The sequence below is a fragment of the Balearica regulorum genome, chromosome 1 (assembly GCF_011004875.1).
Source record: "Balearica regulorum gibbericeps isolate bBalReg1 chromosome 1, bBalReg1.pri, whole genome shotgun sequence".
NCBI lineage: Eukaryota > Metazoa > Chordata > Aves > Gruiformes > Gruidae > Balearica > Balearica regulorum.
In genome coordinates this window covers 25,883,252-25,911,024 of record NC_046184.1, presented here as the reverse complement: position 1 = coordinate 25,911,024, position 27,773 = coordinate 25,883,252, and the positions used below count along the sequence as shown (strand labels likewise).

General features: G+C 38.7%; 1 protein-coding gene across 3 annotated transcripts; it reads right to left on the bottom strand.

Annotated features, from left to right (window-relative positions):
* On the bottom strand, positions 1 to 27,773 carry FAM3C (FAM3 metabolism regulating signaling molecule C). 3 transcript variants are annotated; one of them, XM_075743205.1, is made up of 11 exons: positions 27,615 to 27,742; positions 26,761 to 26,912; positions 14,557 to 14,617; positions 11,706 to 11,810; positions 10,543 to 10,572; positions 10,002 to 10,125; positions 6,253 to 6,311; positions 4,802 to 4,852; positions 4,259 to 4,343; positions 1,630 to 1,756; positions 1 to 538 (listed from the first exon to the last, which is right to left on the bottom strand). In XM_075743205.1, the coding sequence occupies exons 3-11, from the start codon at positions 14,567 to 14,569 to the stop codon at positions 449 to 451; spliced, it is 684 nt and encodes a 227-aa protein (XP_075599320.1). In that variant the 5' UTR covers positions 14,570 to 14,617; positions 26,761 to 26,912; positions 27,615 to 27,742; the 3' UTR covers positions 1 to 448. The 3 variants fall into 3 exon arrangements, with proteins under 3 accessions (XP_075599320.1, XP_075599310.1, XP_075599330.1); XM_075743195.1 differs by lacking the exon at positions 26,761 to 26,912 and having other exon boundaries at positions 27,615 to 27,772; XM_075743215.1 differs by lacking the exons at positions 4,802 to 4,852; positions 26,761 to 26,912 and having other exon boundaries at positions 27,615 to 27,773.

The following is a 27,773-nucleotide window of genomic DNA, read 5'->3' as shown; positions in this document are numbered from 1 at the left end:
TAAAAAAAATTAAAGCTCTTTATTAACTTATCACTAAAATCTACAATATTCCACAAAGGTTACATACTCACAGCAACATTACGCTGTTAAGAGGACAGTACAACATTTTTCAGGATCTGTTTATTATCCACATATGCAATTCATTAGCCAGTTGATCTACAAGATATTATTTACCACAGGCAAACTAAATACTGTGCTTTTAAGGAACCTGCATAGAAATGATTTGATGTTTCTTTTATTTTGGACATATTTACAAAAAGGATTTCTATGTGTGTAAGCAATAAATAATCTGAATATTCAAAATGTCAGTGCTCATGCACACACCGACAAGATGGAAGCATGCTTTAAAAATATTATTTACAGTACAGTCTCCTTCATAGCCCTCTCCCTACTAATAGCAGAAAGTGCATTTTCTTCCATATTTGCTCTCCTTTCCTTTTGTTTTCATTTAATCTTGCTTCTGAGGGATACAGCCTTCCATCTCAACAACTTCTGGCCAGCCTTCGTACTTATTTGTGTCCTTGTTGTTCTTTATATGCTATAAATAGAAAATACCAATCTACTGTTAATGTAAAGTCATGTATCCTGTTGCTTTAACTCACAGCTTTAAAAGACATTTTATTTACTTGTTTTCAGGCCATAGACAAAGAGAAGACATCACTATTAGCCTCTTGTGCTTTGTATCAAATATAACAATCTCTCAGTATTTATCACAATGTAACTTGCTGAGATAAGTGTATGCTTAAAACAGTTAAGTCATATAGGGAAAGCATTTTTAAAATTTATTTTGGATGTTTATTTAGGAAGAAAAAGACCAACTGCATTAAAACATGAACCACTAGAAAAAATAAATAAGGATACTACACTTACAAGGCACTGTAAATGAACAGCCAGAACTTTAAGAACATTATTTAATGGTGAATGTTCATTTTGTTGTTTGGTTTTTGGTTTGGTTTTGTGGTTGTTTTTTTTTTAAATAAGGGTTTATATTTCCACCAAGCAACCATCTGCAGTCAGGTAAGACATTACTGCCTCCAAGAGTTTGTCACTGCTCCTGCACCAGTTCCCACTCCCTCGCAAAGTTGGCAAAAGAGAACACACTTTCCTTACTCTCCTAGTACAAAACTGCCTTTACAGGTAATAAAATTCAACATGTGTCATTGTTGCCTTTAAACAGCTAAAGTATGGGAACATATTATATTTCACAAATTTTGCTATGGCAGCAGTAATTTTAGCCAGAAGAGCAAAGTGAACAGCAGGGAACACCAACACCATAACTACCACTTATTTGTCAGAGGTCTGCCATTGTTCGTGCATCTCAAATACAAGCGTTAGACAGTAAGTTTTTAATTTTTCAGTTTAATTTGATTCATTAAGAAGATAAATAATCTAGTTATTGGGATACTAAGATCTACCCCACAAAGATTTTTTCTTATTTGTTAATCACCAAAGAATCTTATTTTGTACATTTAAAAGGAGGAGGCTACTCAAGGAATAAATTTGAAAATAGCACTGTGTGCCACTACTACAACAGATACCTATCTCGAACAAATGCATGGTATTTATAAAACATGCTATGCCTTTATTAATGTGAGCTGCTAAATTCCCGTAAGTTACAGAATCACAGACCTGTTCAAATGGGCTTTTAGTCTTAATTCCTTTTCCACCGCAGAAGACCCAGTTGTCTCTAAAGCCAAGGTTAGTAATAGATGTGCTTCCTAATTCAGCGATCAGTTTCCGTGCTTCCTCATTAAGCCTTGAACAAAACAGAGTTCAGTATGTGAATAAAATACATGCCCTTAGAGCTCTCCTTGTTCAATGGACCGTTCAGCTTTAATCTGATTAAATATAGTTTAAGTCAGTCAATATTGGGCAAGATCTATCTTTCAAAAATCAAATAAGGCTAGTTCTGAAATCACCTGATCTAATGAGCACTGCTCTTTAATCTTATAATCTCAAGGAACAGTGTACAAACCTATCAGTACACCAACAAAAGGCAAGAACCCTCTCCTGTGAAAATTTATACATACATCTCAAGTCATGTTCGCAATTCTCCATGCAACTGAAAAAGTCGACCTTTAAAGTAAACATCGTTTGCAAGCTCAAGCTGAAGTCTAGATAAAGTAAAAGCTATTTTGGATTAGGAGAATGACTGAAATAGATGAAAGAAGTTCTTGTCTGCTTGGGTCAATTAATTCAAAATGCAGAATGCTGCCCCACAGCATGGCTCAGTGCCTGTAGGTCCAAGTAGGATAATTTTAGTATTGAAGGGAAAACATAAGATAAGTTATCATTCCCAAACCTCCAAATAACAGCTATTTCTTCCTTTCAGTTACTATATTTGCCCGATTACTAAACACCACACACAACTTCTGATTATTACTACTTACTGAGATACAGTTGTATAACTCACTTTAGATAAAATTATGAAAATTATTAAGTACTTTGGAGGTTATTTGCACAACCCACACTCCAATTTTCTAGAGCATTAGGGCAGCTTATATTTTAAAAAAAAATCAAAAGGAAAATATTTTATCTTTTAAACGTGTTGGTTCTTCACACTTAATTGTTTTCAAGAACTAGCATTTATGATTACCGTCAACCACCAGTGGTAAGGTTTTGGCTAATTATGTAATATCACTAATAAGCAGTAGTTCCTGGCTGTCAGCATGAATGGGCCAAATTCACATTCTTGTTTAGCTGACAGCATATCTGCATACCAGCTTTCAAAAACATCACCTGTGACATGACTATTGAAACAAACTAACTGTACTTACTATCTAAAACCTCAAAGAAGAAAGGGAAAAGAGCAAAGAGAAGAAAAGTCGCAAAACAACAGACAGGAGATCCAGCCTTGGCATAAAGAAACATTAAATTGTTTTCTTCTCCTAAAAGCAGTGAATGTACACACTCGTAACTATTTACTGCAAATATTGCACACTGAAGTCAGGAGTTTGTCATAGCAAAGCTGCTCCTATATCAAAAATACAGACAAGTTGTGGATAACAAATTGAACCAAAAGAGAAAAAAAAAATGTACAGAGCACATTAGGAAACAGTTTAATATTATTAAACTAATAGAGGAAAAGGAGGGGAAAAAAAAAGTTAATTTTCACCATGAAAACCAATCCTTTGGATAGGATGACTTACATCAAGAGTAGATTACAATATAAATTCTACAGTAATTTTGAGTATCTATTAGAGCTGACCAAAGTTGGGAAGGTTGGAAGACAAGCTTAAAGAGAACTGAAACCTCTTAGGCTATGTCTACGCTAGTAAATTGAACAGCTTAGGGTGGCACAGTTTCAAACACTGAGCCCAACAAGCATGAGGCACACACTAGTAACCTCTCAGACTTCAAAAGGAAGGACACAGACAAGGCCTATCAGGAATGGTCTCTGCACCCATGTAACCAAGCTCTGTCTTTGAGTTGATCCAAGAAAAGTGCTTAGTGGAACAGACCAATTTCCACCAGGTTACGTTCTCACAGTATGTTCCTATGTCTGGATGTATCTGAATTTAGTAGGATAAGACAGAACAAGCTATCAGCAACAGAAAAACCAGCATATCTCCAAAAAGATGACATATCCTCGGCAAAATTCTAGGAGAGTGGCTAGAAACCTACAGGGTCTTCAGGAGCCAGGGAGAATAAGGGTATGGTTAAAAAAATATATATATATATATGTGTGTGTGTGTGTATATACACACCCAATGTCTGACAAAAAAAATATATTCTTCATAGCTATGAGTAAATACTTTGTTGGACTGACCATATGCCCTCCACTGTCGTCTTGTTGCATCCCCATCTTCTCTCAGAAAAAGAAAAAAAAAAAACAAACCAAAACACCCCACACCAAAAAACCCACCTATGTGTACTGATACAGCAACTGCTAATTAGTCAACTATTTATCCCTAGCCTTTTCAGATTTTCAAAGAGCATTTGGGATATTTCTGCTAAAGGGTCTGATATAATATCTAATTTATTGTTTCTCTGTTGTGAGGATCACAGAAGTATGCACCTAACACTCCCCTCTGTAAATATATACAGAACCCATTACACCTGGTTAGTTTTAATCTGATCCTAGTTGTCCCTAAATCACAGCATTATAAAACTAATAAACTGAAAGCACAGTTTCAAATCCATCATCCTGAAAAAACAAAACTTTATCAGAAGTGATTGTGTAGTAAAGAATGTAGGTTTTTTAGTACAAAACAATTAAAAGTTTAAGCAATATTTACTGTATAAATCAATGACATACTTGGTTGCACCATCATCGTATGTTCCCATTAACACTATCGTTCCATCCTGGATGGACTTCAGAAATTCAATAAATGGTGCCACATCTGAAAAGAGAGAGAACGTAAAACTGTTTAGTAAGAGGGCAACCACTCTATATTTAAACACCTGCAATTCCTTCCTGCAAAGACATTCCTTTTAAGAATATTCGTAAGTATACTTATAAATTTATAAAAAATTATTAAAAGTGGGAGAAAGATAAAATGCATCAGAGAACTCCCTCATTTTATAAACAGAGTTTCATCCATATTGTGTAAAGACACAACCACTAACAGGAGCTATTGGGGAGAACAAGAGAACAAGTGTGTTTGATTAACCGTACCATTCCCCTTCTCCCTCGACTATTTGTGTTTCTTTAAAGTTGCATTCTCCTCCCAATTACAAGGTAAAGGTGAGGCACTCTATCACCTTAAACCATCACAGCAAATGGAGCCTAGAGAAGGGAGGGGAAAAAAAAGGGTGTTTAAGTTGTTTCTCTCTAACCAGCTACAGTAACTGCACCTACCTCCTCCCCACATGTCAAAGAATTTAGTGTCTAATGGTTCTCCTGTTTTACCTGGAGAAAAAAGAAATATTTGGTGTCAAATATAGCCAAAATTATTTTACAGACAACATACCCAAATCCTCTTAATGACTCTTTCAAAGAAAGTGCTGCAGAAGACACCATATAAATTAATTACTATGTAACTCATCTTTTATGAAGATTTCTCCTTAAACAGCACAGTAGTTTGTGAAAAGGTGCAGGAAAAGGCAAGAGGAAAAAGAAAGAGAAGATGCAAACTTCTGATTTTACTTCAACAACAGAAAGCCCACATCCTCTAAAACCAGTAAAGAGAAGTCACGTCAATTTGCCTTTTTTTTTTTTTTTTAAGTTGTTTTTGCAAAAATAGACAGCACAGCTATAGGTTGTCTTTAGTGCCACATGGAAAGTAAAAGATTAAAATTACACTGGAAATAGACTGGAAATTCTTAGACAATTTAAACATCCAGAAGAAATAGAAGAAGGTGGACAACGTAATGATCTCATTAGCTCTTTTTTATATTTCTTTTTTTTAAACTATGCTGTCTACCAAGGCAGTATTTAATGGAAGGTAGTTTTCTTCTCAATATATACATTCATTTAAAGTTTGGAAGACAGGCAGAAAGACTGGCAGCTATCTAATACAAAGGTAGGTATTTTGGGTTTGAACAGATTGAGACAATTTAGGAGGGCGAAATAAGATTAAGCGAGTATTGTTCAAGTCATGCTTTTGATGACATAAACCTGAGTACAATCCAAAAAAACCATGAATTTATATTGCAGTGAAATGACAAAGTGCTGTCTCAGTGCTACAAGGAATTGTTTCCTACACATTAAGGACAAATTTGCCAGCACTGATGTTCAGTTCAGCTTTCAAGGTGACACACAGGTAAATTTGGTTTTAATGAAAGTCAAGAATCTTGAACACAATTGCATAACATGACGTATTTAGGAACAAGATCTATAGATATGGACTAACTGAATATATTGATTTCAAGCTAGGAAACAATAAGCTGGTCTTTCATGTAGTAGAAGAATTGTTAAACAAGTTTCACTGAAAAAAGGGCAACAGAAAAATTTAATCTACAACGTTTTATTAGCGGTGGAAACGCACCAAGTCAAAAGAAGTAGCACGCATCTTGTGTCTCTTCCCATTTTATATGTACGTTAGGAATTTATCTATCACCGAGACAGTCACCACAGCACTCCACATTATTATTTTTGCTACATGTTTTTAGAAACAAAAAATGCACTTAGTTTTTCTACTTTCTAACAAAAAAGTAGAAGTGCCAAGACCTGACATTATCTCAGTATAAATATGCTGAATACTTCCTTTTCTCCTCCTGCTTGCCTTTCACCATCCCTTAGTATTTCACTTTGAATTTCAGAAACAATTTGAAAATGAAGACAATCTGCTCACGTAAAACGTCACTTACCATTGACCAAGGCCACATTTATTCCTCTGCCGACATTATTTTTAACTCCACTCATTAAACTGAAACAAAATAAACACATTTATTTTTAATAGGACAATTTTCTGATGTTCAATATTTCTGGTTTTTAAATAGGATCAAATTTGAGAGATAGCTGAAAGACCACATCTTCACGAGTACTTAAATGAAGCAAAATCTCCTTGAACTAATCTATGTGCTCTTATGTCACCACTGAATTAAGAACAACAATAGATCAAATATCCCCAGTTGTATCCATTTCATTTGATTGCTTAATCATCTGGGTTCCAAAGTATGTGTGTATATTAAAAATGTCACAAAAAATAAAGTACTATTAATGTATTTAAGAAAATTCCTTGCAGTTAAAGAACCTGAAACAATGAATAATTTCAGGAGCTTAACACAGTCATGTAACCAACAGTTTAAGCTTTTTTGTAAGCACATGATGAACAAAAATGTGTTAATGAGTTTAAAAGCTAACCGAACCGAGGTACTTAAATTTAATATTGCAGCATCACAAAAAGAAACAAAAAAGTCAAAGCAGTTAGCTACTTGTACCTGCAACAGGAAACCTAAATCCAAGAAAAATAGTTCATACACTGATGGGACTTGAAACAAAAGTGGAATATAATCGTGTAGTACAGTTACACATCCCAACAAAATAGTCACAATCTACGACAGCAATTATTTGGCCAAACTCAGAGTGGCAAAGGAGCTGGAAAGTATAGACATGTTGTGAAATGGAAGCCCTTCAGAGCTGTAAAGAAGAGCTAACGGGAACATCAAGACTGTCAGCTAGGCTGCTGCGCTGTCTTGGACCATGATGGGTGTACCACTCCAGTGAGAGGAAGCTTAGAGACCTCCTCATCTCTTTTCACTGGCAATCACTGGCAGAGATTGTGTAACAATCTCTGTTCTGCCTCCAGGCCCCAAATATCCCAGCATTGACATTTTGAAGCTAGGAGTAAAAGAGTTAGAGAAACAGGAGTAAGGGTTGAAACTTACATAAATTAAGATAATAAAGTCTACAGATGAGATTCAAGAAAGCACCTCAGCACACGCATATAGGTGCGTATATCTCATTAATTACAAACACACTCTAAGATATGCTTTAATTCCATCCTGATCAGGATTTCTTTAACCTCCCTAGCTTGCTCCAGGAAGGGGCTGCAGATGTAGGTTGCTGGTAAAGATATACAGCAATATCACCCCTTCTTCTAAACCCACTAAGTAATAACTGCAATATTTAGTATTTTGACCATGACTACAGTAGAAATTTTTTCCTAAGTTGGACTACGTCTTTCCAATATAGGAGAGCAAGGCTATAACTGAACTTCTACAGGGCAAAATTCCTGTTTCACACCAAAATATCTACATAATTAACAATAAAAATTAAGAAATTAAATGCATTCTGAAATATTTCAGCACATTTAGTGCTCTCATAAACCAAGTTTAATACATTAAATCCTTATGTTTAATACACAGCAAAAACCTAAATTGTAAATACCATTGACAAATTATGAAAACTTGTCCCTGCTTCCTTGTCTTGGAAGTATGAAGAATACAAACTAATCAGAAAAAAGCATTTTGCAGGAGTGAGTTCACAAAATATCACTAAAAAAAAAAACTACCGAAGAAGAAATAGGTTCTTTCAGAACTCTGAGATACTACTTCACTCTAAGTCACAAAGACTACAGGCTGTAATGCAACAGTCTTCTCACAGGAGGGCAGCCGTTCATCAGTTTTAGAATTCTTCCAACAATTTACAATCAAGTTATGGGAGCTTTTGAAAGAGAAATCAAATGTCTTATGAGCAAAGCAGGAGATCATATACAATTAATCACATTTTCTGATGGACCTTTAAACAGACATTACAAGTCCTCCTCAGAAGGAATTCAGAACGATTTTTGCCAAGGAAAAGTGGACTTAAGACTCCAATAGCTGTGCACTACCATGTGCACTAGTATTAACAGAATACAAGATTTCTTTCCAGCAACTATTTCTTTTCATCACTTTCTTCAGTGAAATATCAAGTGGAGGATTTTTTTTTTGACAGGAACAACAATTTCTTATTAGTTAATCAGTAAGCGAGACATTTAAAAAATAAAAAAAATAATCAAATCCTACAATCCCAAAGTTAAATTATTATTTGCACTCCCATAACTTTTAATCAGTGAATCACCTTAAGTCTTCACAGGTATTAAGCTTCCTAGCAACCAGAATGAGAAGCTGGCAAGTTTTGTAACACCAAAACTACCATGCAGAGAGATTAGATAAGACTGTCCAAGGTCATGAAGCGTATCAATGATAAGAATGGAAAGCAGAACTTAGCAGCTTCTAGTTAGTACGTGTCAACAGCGAGCTCCTGCTCGCTTTGCACGTGCTCCCTGACTATACCGTGATGCTCCGCTGCAAACGCACTCCTACACAAGTGAGCAAGCTGAGCTAAGTCAGCCTCACAGAAGAATGGCTTGAAATGCGAATGGTGCTTGTGTTTCTACTAATAACACAAAGTGAAGACGTTGCACGTGTTTAGTTGTCAGGGGAAAAAAAAAAAAGCTCCCATTTCAACTTTACTACATCTTAACTGCTAGAGTCAATGCTAAAAATACAGTCTTCCCTAAGTTCATGTAAGATTAATCTTACAGTGTTACTTTAGACAGTAAAGTGATGGAAAACATAAACCAATACTTTTTATTCCATTACAGATTATTTATCCTATTTACTATAGTACATGGGGTTATGTTGGTCACGGTAAAGTTGCCATTTGCTGTAGAATTAATTAGCACTGATTGCTGTACGTGCTCTCTGAATCACTCTGTACTAGCATAGCGTGGGCTGAGAAACAGCTAGAGTAGTTGAAATGCAAATGAAAGGCAAAGGCTGATATCAGTGCAGCTGATATTAAAAAAAAATATCCTGACAATGCTAACATGCCTTTTCTGACATGTAACACATGAGTGGATAGCTTATGTTACATGAAGCTGCACACTCTAGGTGACAATGAGCAGGAACAACCTACGATCAAAGAAACAAAGAGTCTAAAAATAAATAGTAATATTCCCATTATAGGATTACTGAAAGGTATTAACTTTCATACTCTAGGCACAGTATTACTGATAATACTCTGTTATAAATACAGTATTAGAAATACAGGACAAACTCAAAATCAAACTGTTTCAAGCAGTCCCTTTCCTCATTTCACAATTATTTTAAATTTATTAACTTTAGTTACCATCAGCACAATTAAATAACTCCTGATCATTAAAATAATATTTTTTCCTTTTGAAGGCATCCTTTAAGGCGGAAAATATGTTCTGACATTGGTATTATGGAAATAGTTTAAAAGATGACTTGCAGGACAATTCCACAGCACAGTTTTAGCTGATGACATTCAACTAGAAATATGAAGAGTAATTACTTAACAATACAATTGTTCACTGAATTACTATTACAGGCACAAGAACAAGTTACTTGAAGGCAAGTTTGCATCTGACTTGACAAAGTCTAATTAATCCTTTAGTCTGTAAACCCGAAATAAAGTGTAAGCTATTTTGCATGTATTAAAATAGCATACATTTCTGCATTTACTGCAGCGTATTAAGTGTGCTTCATCAGAGATTAAGTTATAATACAATATAATTTTTTCATGTAGTCAAACCGTTGGCAAAACAAAACAGAATCATTTAAACTACTGATTATGTGTGCATAACTTAGAGGTAAAAAATACTTACACATTATCTTCTACACAAATTTTAGGTCCAACTACATTTGCTGCTCCACTTGCCATTTTGAATGCAAAATGCTTTTCAGGACAAGCTTTCGAGATCCCACATTTGTATCTTGGAGGTTTTGTAGCTTTCAAAAGGAAATAAAACATAATTTTAGAGACAACACCAGAGGTAGGCTAACAGAGAAATATTAGTTAGTTTTCTGAAGGAATTCAAGGAAAAGAGCAAAGACAAAGGTATCTCATCTGCAGTTTCATAGCAGCTTAAAATACTTCAGGTTCCTGCAGTATCTCATTACTCTATTTCTTGTTCTTACCCCGCTGCTTGCTCTGGCACTGTCATCAAAAGCCACAAGACAAAACTACAAGGGAAGTGCTGGCAAAAAACAGACTTTACCAGAAATTTAGGAAAATCAGGAGAAGAAAATTAGTTCCTGATTGCATTTAAAGTGTAATTAAGACTTTCTTAACTATGAAAATTCAACAGTCTTTCCTAATAACAGAAAAGCAAGTCACAGCAGTAATACATGCATATGAACACTCACAGCGTGCAGCTGCATCCAGTGCTGATCTAGCTAAAAGGCAAAAAGAAAATTTTACAAGATGTTACTATTAAAGTGTCATCTGCTATAAAACATCCTATAAATTTAAAACCTCTCTCTACCCCTGTAAAAATAGACTAGTTGAAATGAAGTATCAAATACATCTATTATGTTCCAATCTAAAACATTAGCCTTTACATGGTAGAAGAATGAAAGTGGTCAGGGACCACATTTAGAAGCACTGCCTTAATTTATGACATTATTATTTAATGAACTCAAAGATCCATGGTAATACAAAACCCCCAGGATCTGTGGAGGTGTGAGCACTAAAGTGAAATGAATTCCTTTCTTCACCAGGATGAGGTTCCTTCCACCTAACAGTGGAAGCCTGCAACTCAGGTGTATTTGAATCCAACCACTCATGACTCCCTTTCTTGGGATACAAGTGACATCATCACGCACATATCTACAATGCAGCTGTAATACTTAATGACACCTGTGTCTTTTCAATTATTATTAAAGATGCCTCTGGTGACTGGTTCAGATGTCGGCTCACACTGTAGTAATCTGAAGTTAAATAACATGAACCCTACCCACTACCTAAAATTGTTTTCTTTATAATGAAAAGCCCCTTTAAAGGTAAAGTTGGTTCAAAACACACACTCTGAATTTTAAGTCACCTCAGCTGGTAATCCTTTTCTGTGTAGAACCTGGGCACATCTGAAATGTTTTGATTACTGCACGTTCAATTGTACATGGTACTGTACCTGTACAAGCAAAAAAGCCCACCCCAAACAAATTTTGAATTGCTTAAGCAGCAGAAAGGCAGAGTGCAGATTTCCAGAAACATCATTCAAGTCGCCTAGTTTACAACTCCAGACTAAGACTGGAATTATCAGTACACAGAAAAAGCACATAAGATTCTGTATACTTGGAAGGCAAAAAAATGAAATTAAGAGAGTAGGGTAAATATTTAATATAGAAAAGAATACATACATTATATAATATATATAAAAAAAATAACAAGTACGCACACTAAACACCCACAGAATTCTTCTTAAATTTAAGAGTATAAGTTAAGTTTAAAGCAAAATGAATATAATATTCTTGATTATGGCTCAAGTAAATACTAATAGATGTCCAGAGAAAACAAAGTCATCACTTACCAAATATATGTCCTAAGTTTGCATCCATTTTTATTTCAAACACTTGAGATATGACATAAAACGTCAGTAAGAAAATTGCTACGACTACTACCAACTTTGCAGCACCTATTCAGAAGCAGAGAAAAGTTTCAAAAAGTTATCTGCAAACAATAACATTAAGTCTACCAAAATTAACTACATGAGAAATGTGCATCAGATCACATTAAGGGGAACTAAGAAACAGGATGATCATTTGTGGATTCGCTAAACAGAAGTAATCTGCAAGAAATGGATGCTATAATGGGTGATGCAACTGAGCCAGTCTATGAGGTCACTATACCAAACACATACCCTGCTCTCCGCTTTCTCCAGCTCCATGCTGTCTGACAGCACAGTACACCAAATCAGCTCAGCAGGCAGGAGAAACCAAAGACTTTTCTGTGGAAATCCAGCTTAAAAGATGAACTAAGCTGATCTAACTGGCTGCTGTCCAAAGGGGAAATTCCCACCTCCCTCTGTTACACTTCCCTGTTTTTAGCGAGGTCTATCCGTTTCCTCACTGTTCACAAATACTGGTTTGGTTTTTTTTTTTCCTTCCCCACCCACCCCTCAAATTGAGCTACCTCTATTTTAATGTACGGCCAAGACTGAGTGATTAGGGATCTGTCCACATACTGTAGTTTGGCTGCTTTGGTCAGTCAGATCTGAGCATTACACTAAAAATCAAACCAAAAAAAAAACCAAGAACCCACCAAACCCCCCCCCCCCCAAACCAACACAAACAAACAAACAAGAAAAGCAGCAAAGCCTCCTCACCTCCTTTTCAACAAATTCAAATTACTGACCTTCAAAAAGCAAGTTTGAAGACTCAAAAGAGCTAATTTAAGTAGTAATAAAAAGCAGTACCTCTCCCCCTTCCCCTTTTAATATGTTGAAGTCTCAGGTAGCTTGAATTGTTACAAGCCTAACTTTCTCCAGTGCTGAGCAGTCAAGCTACCTCCTGCAAGAAGAGCTGGAAGCACACAACCACAGCAATTTACATCTGAAACATAAACTCGGGTGTATGTGGTACTGCCATGAAGCCCACCACTTTTTAGCATAATTTTCAATAGATTTTTACAGAATACTCCACTCTAAGCTTATTATAAAATACTAACTGACTGAGAGTAAAAGTCAGGTGAGGAGGCATCTGATCAACATTCTGCCTTCCTGTCTCACCCTGGTATGTCAAACTGTTTGGAAGAAGCAGCCTTACAGCATGCTTCTGTTTCTCGGATTGCCAGCCAAATAAATAATCCTTCAGAAAAAAACCCAAACTTATGTACTCCTGCAGATCTCATACTGCTGCTGTGATGGGCTGTTCAGGAAACCTTAAAATAGACAGATTACTCAGCCTTCAGAAGGGTGAGAGATGTTAATCAATCCTTCCAAAAGGCTAAAAAAAGATAAGGGGATAGAAAACAAAAAGAAAGGTGAAGAGAAATATGCAACTTTTTTGTTTGCTTGTAGTTCAGTCTTCCTCTTCCACTTTCCCTTTTTGTGTGTGTGTGTGAACACATACGTACTATTGTAAGAAAACACAGATGCAAACTTAATTTAAAAATATTATGCTGGAACTCCAAAGATTATTGCACTCGAAGGGAAGTGAACCACATGCAAACACGAGAGAAAACAGATGATCTGAACATACGTTAAGTGGTGAAGAAAAGGTTTTCAAACCAACGCTGCTTAAAAAAGATGGTACCAGATTTTGGAATGTGTCATCTAGCGAGTGGCACTTGGAGACCATGTTGTTTCAGTAGATAGTAGGTGAGATGAATAAGAACTCAAGTCTGAGCATTAATCATCCCCTCCACTCTGTCCCAAGCCTTTCAACTGAACTATGAGTGCCTCCTCTGTGGGAGAAGTAAGAATTCTCCTAGAAAACTCTTTTAGCACTTGAATCAAAACCAGCCTGTTTGCTACAGGTTAAACACTCTACACAAACTGCCTTATCTTCTTGTCTGTGGGTTTTAGCAATAGAAGCAGTTAGATAGAAGAAAAAAAGACGTTTAGGAAAGTCATTTTACAGGTCATTTAGCCATCTTCCTAAAATTGCAGCATTTTCCAGTTCTTTATCAGATTTACTTTAACAGGTTGCTCCCAGAAAACAAAAATCAGGACTAATTTCTTGCATTAAGAAGGTTAACGTGCAGCGCTCAGAAAAGAAGGTGTCATTCTCTCCTAGAAGAGCCAATAGTTGCTCCTTTTGCAACATAACACTACGACTACAATAAAAGTGCAATGCATCAGAAACTCAAAACTGTTCAATTGCCACACAGGCTATTCTACTGCAAGGAAATGTCAAAAATAATATTTTCTTGTAGTGTTATATTGGCAAAGAACTTATTTTTACAAGCTATAAATTCATTGCTGTATCTTCTGTCAAGTAAAATCAACTTCTCAAACCCTACAGTAACTGACCTCTATGAAAAGGCTTTCACGGCTTTTACACTCCCAGTAACCATTCAGGAAGTTTCAGATGCTATATGGTAACGCGCAGGGCGCTTTTGGTTGGGGTGTGAGGCAGGGAGCAAATCACTTAAGACATCAATTGGCCATTTCCTTAGTCTTTCATCATCTTACAGAATTAGCAGCTGAAGTATGTAAAGTCACAGCACCTTAACCAGTCACTGCAGATCAGCTGAAGCATTTTAACCAGCTGCTTGCTCTTAGACCATCCCAAATTCCATTATTAGTTTCATTAAACATTAAATGGAACAGTAATGCCTGTTAAGTTTATTTTAAAACCTTATTGTCACAACTTGTTAATGCTGTCTATAGAACTTGTTGCACAAGTGACAAAAAGTCTGATTTTACTGAGCACACTTACCTGCTATTCTCATGTTTAGTCTTCAGCCAGCTAATGACACTACTGCATTAAAAATAGCCACCTACGGAAAAAAGAAAAGCACATCATTGTAATTACAGCCAAATAAGCACTTTTGCAATGAGTTAACAGTAAAAAAAAAAAAAACAACCAAATCCATAGACTTTCTAGCTAACACCATTAATGATGATTGCCCTGAATACCTAACTCTTAATGTTCACAGTGAAGGGAAGAAGATTCAAGATGGGTTTCTGATGTACTTTCATTTTTTACTCCATGAAACAAGTGTTCTGAAAAAATATTCATTTAATTTCATCCAATACACTACAGTTCTGTTCCACTTTCAACCCATGACATAAGTATTTATCAGTGCTGTATCTAAACGGTCTTTGATTTCCTAAAGCTATGTGGTATAAGTCAACAACTCCATCTGCATTGCTTCGAAGTCCCAGCAACTTTTGGATGCAAGTTGCAAGCTCCTTTGTCTCCCCTCCCCACCCCTGAAAATTTATCAACATTAAAATAAACACCACCTGTAGTATCAACAACCACAAGCTTGTTGTAAGTCAGCACTGAAAAAAAAAAATATTCCTCTTTTTGTTTGACTATAAACAGAACCACGTAACAAATTCAAAGCTTGAGAGCAAGAATATGAACAAAACGAAAAAGCAGAAACTAAATGAAACAATCACATCATCCAACCTTGACTGCAGAATGCCTTTATCTGAATGCCCGCATCGACCCATCTTGGTGATCATTATTTGTTGCAATCAATAAATATTCATCAGATGCTTTTTTAAAAAAAATTAAACATTCCTTTGATTTAGAAAAAAGTAAAAATTAATGTTATGCCTCAACTTGAAAATAATTTTAGATGTTATGCAGAGATTATTTTCCTAAATTACAACATACCAAAAAATTGTGGGGTTTCATCTAAAGAATAAATACAGGAATGCTATAGTACATATTAACATTGCACAGCATTTTCCAGCTGCAAAAAACCTCAACTTATGAATGCCAAGTCCTTTTCCTATACAGTAATTTTTATTTTTTAATTTTTTAATTAAAGACAGGAGTAAAATAGGACAGCCCATGAGCCCTTATGAATCAAGAATAGACCATTACTCCACATGTTTAGTATTAGACCTCATAATTGGAATTACAGAAGCGCTATAAAAATGTATCTGGAATTTCTAATAGTGCTTAGTTTACAATGTTTTAAAAACAAAGAACACAGGACTACAACTGAGCTTGCTCAGACTTAAATGCACAAAACCAGTATCAACAACATTCCTTCAATTGCTTTAGGAATGGACTAAAAACCCAAACACCATTTCTCTCCTCTTTGACATAAGATTCCATCAAGTAGAGGCAGCAGAATTACAACTTAAGTATCTTTTTGGCTTATGAATGTCCAGTAATATTAATAACCACTTTTTTAGAATCATAGAATAGTTGGACCTTTAAGATCATCAAGCCCAACCATTAACGTAGCAGTGTCAAGTCCACCACTAAACCACATCCCTAAGCGCCACATCCACATGTCTTTTAAGTACCTCCAGGGATGGTGACTCCACCACTTCCCAGGGCAGCCTGTTCCAGTGCTTCACAACCCTTTCAGTCAGATTTTTCCTAATATCCAACCTAAAACTCCCCTGGCACAACTTGAAACTATTTCCTCTTGCCGTGTCACTTGTCACTTGGGAGAAGACACCAAGAGCCACCTGGCTACAACCTCCTTTGAGGTAGTTGAGGAGAGCAATAAGGTCTCCCTCAGCCTCCTTTTCTCCAGGCTGAACAACCCCAGTTCCCTCAGCTGCTCCTCATAAGACTTGTGCTCTAGACCCTTCAACAGCATTGTTGTCTTTCTATGGACGTGCTCCATCACCTCAGTGTCTTTCTTGTAGGGAGAGGCCCAAAACTGAACACAGTACTTGAGATGCGGCCTCGCCAGTGCCGAGTACAGAGGGACGATAACCTCCCTACTCCTGCTGGCCACACTATTTCTGATACAAGCCAGGACACTGCTGACCGCCTTGGCCACCTGGGCACACTGCTGGCTCGTATTCAGCCAGTTATCGACCAACACCCCAAGGTCCTTTTCTGCCAGGCAGATTTTCCAGCCACTCTCCCCCAAGCCTGTAGCGTTGCCTGGGGTTGTTGTGACCCAAGTGCAGGACGTGGCACTGAGCCTTGTTGAACCTCGTACAGCTGGCCTTGGCCCATCGATCCAGCCTGTCCAGATCCCTCTGTAGAGCCTTCCTACCCCCAAGCAGATCAACGCTCCAGCCCAACTTGGTGTCGCCCGCAAACTTAGTGAGAGTGCACTCCATCCCCTCGTCCAGATCATTGACAAAGATATTCAACCTTAACATCATTTATCTCTGTCAGGCAGTACAGTATGGCTCACATTTATCACTTATTAGTCAGACACTGAGGCAAAAGGTGCAGCAGCCTACAGTATAGTCTATAGGCAGCACTCTGATGAGCAGAACCCCATACAGATGCAACGGCCAAGGAGAGCATGCTGAAACAGGCAACAGAAGCAATCAACATCTACAAGTCACAAAGTAAAATGGTTGAATTTGGGGAAGCATTATATTGTATGATTGTGAAACATAGATTTTCCTTTTTTTTTTTTCAGATTGTTTTCTTAGTGCAGAACTTAAGACCTTTATCAGTCAAGGTCTAAAACTTGGGCAGTGGAAACAAACCAAAAAATCCCTTGCACGCAGCATCAAGTGCCTTGAAACAAGAAGCTATCACGGAAGAACCTAAAACCAGTGCCTTCAGATGCCAGTTGTCCTCTACCTGAAGACAAAGGAAGTTGTTATCATAGAATGGCTTGGGTTGGAAGGGACCTTAAAGATGACCTAGTTCCAAACCCACTGCTACGGGCAGGGACACCCTCCACTAGACCACGTTGCCCAGGATAGGCTATTAGAAGGAGAAGTGTGGCAAGTTGCAGGTTTACATCTATCATGGTCAGCAGTAAAAGCATTTTAAGTCAGAACATATATAGTTACAATCAGCATAGTCAAATATCTGGCACATTATTCACAAGATGAATATCGCTATTTCAGCTATTCTATTAAACTTCTGATACTTCTATGTCTCAAAGGAACCTTGTGCAGTTCTTCATGAGGCTGGAGGAGCACGGTTTCCTTTTCCTATGATCTCACTTGGTGCTAAAGGTGAGGACACGTACTCTCTCAGCAAGCACAACTGTCAGAGCTTTCTGAACCCTGCTGCCTGTCATCACCAAGTCACAGTAGCCAGCATTCAGGAGAATAATCAGTGGCAAGATGTTCAGACCAGTGAACTCAACTACAGTAAGCCATATCCACATCCTAAATAAAAAGCATAAAGCTACAAAGAGGTTATGGTCCACAGGGTGGTAAGAGTCAGGTCTCTTGTCACTACGAGGTGGATATTTTCTTGCAAGGCTTTGATGATTCTCACCTTCAGCCGAGCTCAGCCAGCCAGCCACACTGGTCCATCAAAATGGCAAAATTCCAGTATGTAAAGCTGTGAAATACTGAACAGTAGAAAACAAAGGAGGAGGGAATACTTTGTTAGTTAAAGTAATGTAGGAAGTTGACTCTGAACTGGCAGACCATCATGGACTCACCAACAAAAGAGAAAACCAGCAGACAGGCAGAAAGTTGGTGCTGCCATATTAGAGAGTTCAGAAATAGCTTCTTCAGCACAGCCCAGCGCATGGGTTGGTCAATCCCTCAAGAATAGGAAGGAAAAGGTAGACAGCTCATCGAGCCAGAGAAGATAGGAAGTTACAGATTATAAATCCTTTTTGAACGCTGGCATGGAACTGCACGTCTATATGTGCAGAAGAGAGTTATTTATTCTAGATGCAAACTACTAGGGAGTGGATTTGTGGAAAGACAGTTGGGATCTGAGGTTACTGGTTGCTTTTTCTGCTCCACCCATCCTTGTGCATTGTATTTTGTTCCAAAGCAGGGGCGATTTCCAGTGCCAAAGCCATTCCAAGCAACCCCCACGACAGCCCAAAATGCTATACATAGGGCAACATAACAAAAGTAGAAGACATCAGAAAACAGCAGCTTACAATAAAAAAAAAAGGAAGAGAGAAAAGGGCTTTCCCTCACTTCTTTACTGCTCAGTTTCAGTCTTCAGTGGATTTTTAGTTTGCTGCTCTCCACTTATTAACTTGTGTGGGAATGACAGATTCAAACCCAAATCTGATAAATTTAGTCCATACGTCCACATAGCTACTGCACATATTCCAATGCATACTTGCTTTTAACTGACAATCTAGTTTTAGTATCTGGCACTCGAAAGTGACCTGTGTCTCTTGAGGAAACCCTGCCAGGTACTTCACACAGTGAGCTTATAATGTAACTTCATTTAGGAAAACTATGAGTCTGTAATCCTGTCAAGCAAATAATCATGTTCTATTAGATGATATAAATTTTATAATATGCTAAGATTGAGTCCTTCCTGCATTCATGTACTAGATATGATGGTCATCAAGCAAGTTTTCTTCCTCAAATCAAGGTGCAAGAGGAAATTTTATTGAGGCGAGTAAAGTAATTGATAAACACACAAACAGTTCTTATCACTACTTCCACACTGACGTAACACTGAACAAAGTCCAGATTTCAATCCCAAGCTGGATGCAATTCAATTCAGCCAATTCTTTATCAGCCTTGCTCAACACTCGTGCCCAGAGACGGTGCCATGGGACACACGACATCGGGCACATGTTGCTGAGGCACAGCCTCTGTCCTACTTGCTGCACGTGACAGCTTTGGCCACTTGCAATGTACTTCTGTTTATAAGGGTTTTTCAAATACAATTGTGATAAATGTTTTTATGGACAATAAAAGAATTGGGTTTGCTTTGCAAGGAACTGTGAAAGCAAAGAGAGAAGTAAGGAACAGATACCTTTGTCTCTTATCTCCAAGGTGTAATTTTAAAACTGCTTTAAAAGATCCCAAGATGGACTGTTCTCAGTACCCACTAGGTGCTGCTTATCTCTTCGTAGCTCTAATGTTGAAAAAAACACAACTTTCCAGTTACAAAGATAAACAAGAAATAGAAAAGAAGGCTGTAAATCATCATAAAACTCTGGGAAAACACAAGAGACAAGTTTTCTTAACCTAGATACTCTACAAGGTGTGAGTTAGCGTCCTCTTCAGTATTAACATGTCCCCTATATTTCTACACTATTATATGCAAATCTGTACCAAAATACATAATACTAAATTTCTATCAGCCTGAGATGCTTTGAATTAAATTCAGAGAGAAATTTTTCCTCCAAACAAGATTTAAAAGTTTGTATAGTTTAAAAAATTGGTCAAATAATGTTATATCCATTTTTATCTGTATTTACTATCTGTTAATATGAATAGCATACAAGCACACTGTACCAGAATTAGATAAGCATTCAAAATTACTTAGTACCAAAAAAAAAAGAAAAAAAAGGGCTTGAGCTTTTATTTCTGAGTCATGAGTAGATTAAGACGGTATTTATTTTTTGCAGCACAAACTGTCTTCCTCAACGATTAGCAGATGCATTATTTTTTTTTCCTGCCAGAGAACAGCTAAAAAAAAAGCCATTTCACCTTTTCATAGCTGGTAAAATGGAATCAGTGAAACAACATTTTGCTTAATCCAGCCTCTGTTAATAGATATTTCAGTCTGTTGTTTTCAAGCAGTTCAGAGCAGTGGTGGTTTTATTACACAGTGAATCAGATACGTCAGGGACAGCATTAGCTATTCTTATGTGAGCTCTGGTTTTAAACCAGTGGTTGTGCCAACCTGAATTACATGCCACGGATCAAACAGCTGAGACAGTCAAAATCATTCCAATTCTAAATTGGCATAGGAATCTAGGATTCCAATATAACCATTTTATTCAAATACAAGATGCATTTCCTTACCCAGATGATTGCTTACCCTTCTGCTAGACTAAGCATAGTTTTTCCACCATGTTTACAAAATTCATTTAATTTGAAACTGATGAATGGCAGACATAGAAAAGAATTACATCTTTAAAAGAGTAACTACTGTAGTTCAGTTTTACTGTATAATCATGCACCATTTGTATCTTCTGATAACACAGGCTGTCACCCAAACAGTTGTTCCCTACAGGCATTCCTACATCCATATGAACTCCCTGTGGTTATGACAGAACTCCACCCAGGCGAAAGGTGTGTCCACACAGAACAACTTAAAGACTTGTGGATAGTACTTTTTCCTCATTTGAGACAAATGCTACCATAAAGTATAACTATTAACTTCTTATAAAAATGATACCACCTAAATCGTATTCTTCCATATAAGTGCAAGATTCAGCTTGGTATTCTGACAACACTGAGTTAGACCTGAGCATTTGCTTGTTAAAACAAGATTTTATGTTACTGCTACTACTACTGCAATTGAAACCCAAACTTATTCAAAAATTTAAAATCGGTAATTCTGCTGTTGCATGTCCTACATTGCATATACTGCTAAATGGTTTCATTTCTAAGAAAGGAAATATACATCAGAAGCAGCATTACTCTGCCAGAGTGTTTTGATACCTCATGTGCAAAACTAATGTTTCCCAAATGACAGTTAAATTACTGACCATGCAGGCTTTTGCTAGTACTTTCACCTTAAGCAACACACAAACTAGTGTCTCAAACAGAAAAATTTTCCCGAATCCTGGAAAGCCCAAGATAAAAGTACAAATGAAACTCAATCCACATTCCTTCTGCAATTAAAAAAAAAAAAAAGAACCACCCCACAAAAACCAACCAACCCCACAAACCAAAAAACAACAAAGCCCCAAACCTCGTAAACACCCAATCCATACTTTGAAGACTCTTACATAAAATTTAAATCTGGTCCATATATTTAAAAATGGGATTTAATTTACAGTCCCTAAAATCCATACTATTTTCATGTGATAAACTGTACATTGCTGCTGATATAACTATTAAAGAGAATCTTAGCCCTGTATTTCATAGGGTTGGATAAAATCACACAGAGAAATTCAGACAGATAAAATTCTCAAGGACAAATTACTGAACCTCATTCACCCACTTGCTTTCCAACTTCATCACAGAGAAGTAAATATTTCTCACAACAGAGGTTTAAGAGAGTGAGGTTTAACATTTTCTTCTCTGACAAACTGATGCACTGCTGTGACTACCACCTGTTCAAAAGTTCAAAACCACTGATATGTTTTCTGTTTGGTTTTGTTTTTTCTAAGAAACAAATTACCACCTCAATTTCATAGAACGACAAAATCTGTTCAGTCTTTCCTCAACAGGAAAGAGTAAATAAAGCTTTGCAATGCATTCATCTGCAAGATCACCAGGTCTCACTCGAAACAAGGTGTTGCCAGAAGCCAGTAGAAGTTTCAAACATACAACAGGTTTCACATTGTTAGACATCACTGCCGTGCATTTTATCCTGCCCCATACAGCAATTTGCAATAGATCTACCGTACAACAACGTTATTGGTCTGAAGAACAATTAACATACATATAATTACTATGATTTGATATAACCACACACCACCACCACAGAAATTCATTTGAGGTTATGGTTACAGCACGTCACTTCATACTGGAGCCCATTTAAAATAAAGTTATAAAGCAAGCAGAACAGTAAAGGAGCATTACAAATACTTCCTCTATAGGTCCAAGTTTACTACAGGAAGACTGATTCGCTCCTCTCCACTATTCTCCCCAAGCACAACCAGACTCTAGAAAGTAGCTTTAAGATGTCACAATAAGATCATCAACTTAAGAGTGAGATTCCTTTACCGCACAGACCACCACATCAGCCTCACCACAGAGCTGCACACCAAGACCACAGACACAGCGAGGCACGGAGCTCCTATATATTTTGTAAGGCAGAGAAAATCAAGGGTACCGATTGTAGCAAGGGACATCACACATGACTGCAAAAAAAAAATTACTATGATATTACCAACCATTTAAGCGTCTTTAGCAAAAGCTCAGCGTGATCTGAGGCTCCATGTTGAAGAGACGCTTTAACCTTTGCTCGGTAGCAAGGTGATTTCACCAGGAAGCCAGGATGTGCCCCCAGGAAAAGTACTTCCAGGTGACAACCACCGCTCAGAGCAGTGTTGGTATCTCTCCCTCCTCTTGCTCTAAGGGACACAGAATCCCCTGCTCCACCAACTGAGTGCCTTCTCATCCACTCATCTCCCATACGAGGCAGCACTTGGCTTTAGCCTTTTGCAGGATAGAAAGAGCGTGCTGCTGGCTGAGGGAAGCAGCCTGCAGAGAAAGCATCAAGCATCAGCTCGGGGGGGGGGGGGGAGAAGGGGTGGCAGCAGCACTGCAGGCCCCAGATGCAGAGGGGCAACGCTATGCGTACAGGATGCTGCAGAGTGGGATCATACTGCAGATATGACACTGCTGTCGGTGACTAATAACCTCCATGCTGTGTGACGCACTCAGAATCACAGTGCTGCTGTGGTACAGGCAAGTCATTGCTACTGGTCCGTATTAGCACCGGACAGGCCATGATTTGCGAGCAATGAGGTGGAAGACACTCAAAAATGGAGAGGAAGTCAGCCAGTTGCATGATCCTTTACAGCTCTGGAGTGACTCACTTCTTCCTACTGAAGACACAGAGAGACGGCAACAAAAATGGCAGTCTCTAGACTGGCTTCTGAGCGTGAAGGGATTAGAACAAAGATCCATAACCTACCTCCTGGCTGGGAACAATCTTGCAGTAACCAGTACCAAACACATAAGCTATATCCAAGAAGAATTAATTTCACAGAAAAAAAAATTATAGGGTCAATGTATTCTTTTTATATGTGTGTGTATATATATATGCACACACACACGCACTTTGTATAATTTAATATTTACTTAACAATTGGTATACACCTTACTAACTAAAATCCAACACAGCCATCTTCTATCCTTTGAGATTTTAAAATCTAAGGATCATCATAGGTGGGAAAAATTAAAGTGTGGGAAAGCAAGTTACTGCATATCATCACCTATGGAGAAATTTGCCACATTAAGCATACGTAAACTAATTTAAGGAATAGCATCCCTCAGTGACAGGAGGGCACTTACCACAGTGAGCTTACAACTGAGAGAGACTCTATACACAGCTGATGTGAAGACACTGACACAACTCCTGATGCCATGCCTCTCTGGATCATGCTGCTTTAAGAGATATCCACTAATTATTACAGAAATTCCTGTAATAAACTTCTGCCTGAATCAACTCAAATCCAGTTCCAAAGCCATCCAGGTGTCACTGACCTTCAGCTGACCAGCAAGCAAAGAGCCAACCATGGCAGTTCCCTCAACCACCTCACCTGGTACTCGCAAGAATATCTGGGCTGATCCAAAAGCAGAAATAAGTGTCTGGGAGCAGGTCAGCAGCTTTCTAGCAGCACTAGTACTAGCTTATACCAGCTTAAATGTTTGTGAAATGGTGACTCAACTAACCGGTGATACCAAAACTGATCAAGGAAAAAAGTCTTTACTACTAGAAGATGGTCACTTTCTCCTTAGAGAAAAGACAACTGGAGAGAGGATGGGACAAGAGAAGCCAGCCAGTCACAAGAAGAAAGCAAGTCTTATGAATAGAGAGGACACTCTTAAATGTCATCTATTTTGATGTTAATTAAGATTTTAACTGGACTTTCATGAGAACTACCATGCTTTTGTACATATAAACACATTGTGAAACTTTCTGCCATTAAAACTGACTCAACAGCAGCACACATCAAACGCAGGGCAGAGTTTACTCCAGCAGCTCCCTCTGTCCTGACAGTCTTCCAAATCTTCCCTCTCCCACAAGCCTCTTCCATATCCTCCTCTTGGCACTGAGCTCCAACGAGAGCTGGGAAAAGCTAAGTTGCAGCTCTGTCTGCAAATGAAGACATAAACTATTTTTGTATCATAGAAATATGGTACTGTATATGGGGAGCAAAAATAGTTGAACAATTCCAGAAGAGTAACTATCGATAACTCCCTGTGAAAACTTAAGTGTGACTGGATTTCAGGAAGCCTGGTGAAAATAATATTAAATATTGTCATTAATGACTTGGACTACTGAATAGGAACAAAGTTTTTACATTTGTGGGTAACATCAAGATGCAGGCAGATGCAAACAAATTAAAGGGCAGAAATAGAAAATTATCCAGAATGGTTTTTTTTTCATTTAAGAAAAAAAAAATCCTAAAGTCCTCTCAGGACACATATACCATTAAGAAAAGCATGAGGAGGCTACGCTTGGATTCGTGGTTAGACACAGCATTTTAGACAACTAAGTAGGAAGCCAAGAGCACCTATTTATAGATTGCAGATGCTTTAACATCCGAGTTGAAAATTCTGGTGCTAAGAAATGAGGTTTCAAGCAGCAATACCAGTTTAAAGTTATTTCCTCATCACCGCTCTTTGTGTTCTCACATCACTGGGCCTCAAGCCTGGATAACCCAAGAAAGCATGAAAATTTATGAGATAGGTGAGCTCACCTGGCAGGTTGTTCCAGCCCCACTCACCAGCACTCCAGCCCAGGCCACATGATTTTACTCACTAAGGAAAGCTAACCTAGTAAAAGGGAATGAATATTATTTCTGCCAGATTAGCAGACAACTTTTAGGAGTGTTGGGAGGCAAAGCACAGCAGCATCAGGCTGTTAGATTTGCTCAGCCATCTCATGAAGTCTCACTGTAAGACTCTAAGATTTCTGATGCTATTGTGGATTACATTTTTCCTAAAGTAATGCTGAGAGTTTATGGACAATCTTGGTTTCAGATCAATGTGAGATTTCCCAGAGGGATCCTTGTAAACTGTGAAACAATTACAATAATTCCAGTGCTGTTGACAGCAAAACGATTGTCACAGGGTTGTGCAGCTGGTCACTGGCAGAGAAAATACGCAGGTTTACAATAATTATGCCTTCAATTCTAACCTCACTCAGCAGATTTTAGTGAAAAACTGAAAACTGAACATATATATCACTTATATTAGGCCTCATGGAGATAATGATCGCCAATGTAAGTGGCAAGACTTGCAGCCCTTACACTCGCATGTCAACCCTCTGACTTCTCTGGGACCATAGGTTTAAAAACCAGAACGAGAGTTCCATTTAAACAACAGCTTCTCTTTGAACAATATAAATCTTAACGAACAAGTTATCTGTGTCTGCTGCAGATTCATCTTACGGACACCTAATCTTTAGGCTGTGAAATAACCTGTAAGCAAATTGGTATTTTTTGCAACTTACATAGTACTGATCCATCTGGTGATCTTACAGAAAAGAAAAAAAAAAATCTCTTTCCCATATACTATGCTAATATTCTGAACAAAACCAGAAACTAAGCATTTAGTAGTAACAGTTCACTTTTTAAGTATTAGCTTGTCGAAGTTTCATTAAACTCTCAAACTTTTTCTATATTATTACTCTTCTCTTAAAGCACTGAGAAAATTCTCATTAAACATACAGCACGTATGCCCTGAAGCACTCGGGCTGCACGTAGAGAGGCTAAGGCAAGCAACTTGTGGGTACCGTGAGGCGACTTACTTGTAACTATTTACTCTGCACTTTCTGAGCGAAATGGTCAGGACTGTTGGAAAGAGATAGAAGCCATCCCGAAGTGATTAGGTGTTATTACACGACAATACCAAGGTATTAGCTTGTGAAGAGCCTACCTGCAGGCTTAAAGCAAGTTACAAAACTTGTTTTGCCACACAGACAACTACGCAAACCAACAGATGAAAAAGATTTCTTCATACTTAAAGAATCCCAGGGGGTGGAATATGTGCTAATGAAGACATTCATACCTTGATTAGATTCGGAGGCTTTAAAGAAAAAAAAAAATAATAATAAAAAAAAGACTGTTGTGCACAGTCATTAACGAGCCTTTTTTTGTTGTTCCTAAATAATTTTCCTATTAGTGTTAAATACTTTGTTAAAAGAAGAGGACCAGTCACCTAGGTTCACCAGCAAAGAACCACCACGGGCTCTAAGCCTGCACGGCGTTACGGGGCACACATAATATTGCAAAGAATACCTGGTATATCTTACTTTTTAAGAGTCTGGAGTTATTATGTTATCATTTAATCTCTTTTTAATGTGAAAAAATGGAAAGATCAAGAAATCAGGTGAGTTACACTGTCCCTCAGCAGTTCTGGCAAAAACGTAACTTAAGATATGGTACCACTTACCTACCTACCAAAAAAAAAAAAAAATTACTGTATTTTTTCCTACTTCAGCAACTCAGAGGCTAGAAACCAAAGGAACGCTGACTGCGTGGCCAAGTATCTCTCTGCAACCCTGGATGCGCAGCACATTCTCCTCCGTTACCAGTTCACGACTGTTCTCTGTAACGGCGGATTCAGTGTTTTAGTTAAGCAAGAGTTGAGACTTACAACCCATCTGCCAACAACGTCCGCGACCCGCTACACAGCGGAGAAAGAGAAGAGCACACAAGCACCGAAGAGCAGCACGGCTGCCTTCTCCCCGCGCTAAGTCTTTGTTTCAGCAGCAAGAGGCTGCCTGCACTGCGAACACTTCACTTATTTAACTGGACCGGAGCGCCCAGCTCCGCCGAGAGCCGCCACCACACGGTGCCTCCTCCACCGACGGCCCCGAGCGCTCCCACCGGCCCCGGGCGGAGAGCAGCTGCCGGCCCCGCACCGCCGGCAGGGCCGACGGAGAAGAGGAAGGGAACGGGGAGGAGAGAAAACCCCCGCCCCGCTCCCCGCCCAGCTGGTTGCTCCGAGGGACCTCGGGGGACGGGGGATGCCGTCCGGCTCTGCCCTGCCCCGCACCCGGGTCCCCGGTCCGCCTCACTCCTCCCGGTGGCAGCTCCCGGGGGAAGGGCCAAACGGTCCGGGGGAGTTGCACTGCTGTGGGAAGCCGTCAGCCGAGGCAGGGGCAGGCAGCCAGCGCCAGCCTGGCGCGGCGCAGCTGCCCCGCGCAGGGGAGAGCGATGCGCGCCCGGGCGGCAGAGCCAGCGGCAGGAATCCCCGGCGGGAGGGGAGCGCAGACGCTGCGCCCCCGCGAAGAACGCGAGTCCCTACCTCGGCTGTACGGGCACGTCGCGTAGCGTCGCCGCGTGTCCCTCAGCGGCCGCGCCGCGCAGGCTGCCCCGGCCCGCCCGCCGGCGACGGAGCAGGAAGCCGAGCGCCGCCGCCACCGCTGCCGAGGCAGAGGAAGGGTCGGAGACAGCGCGCCCGCCC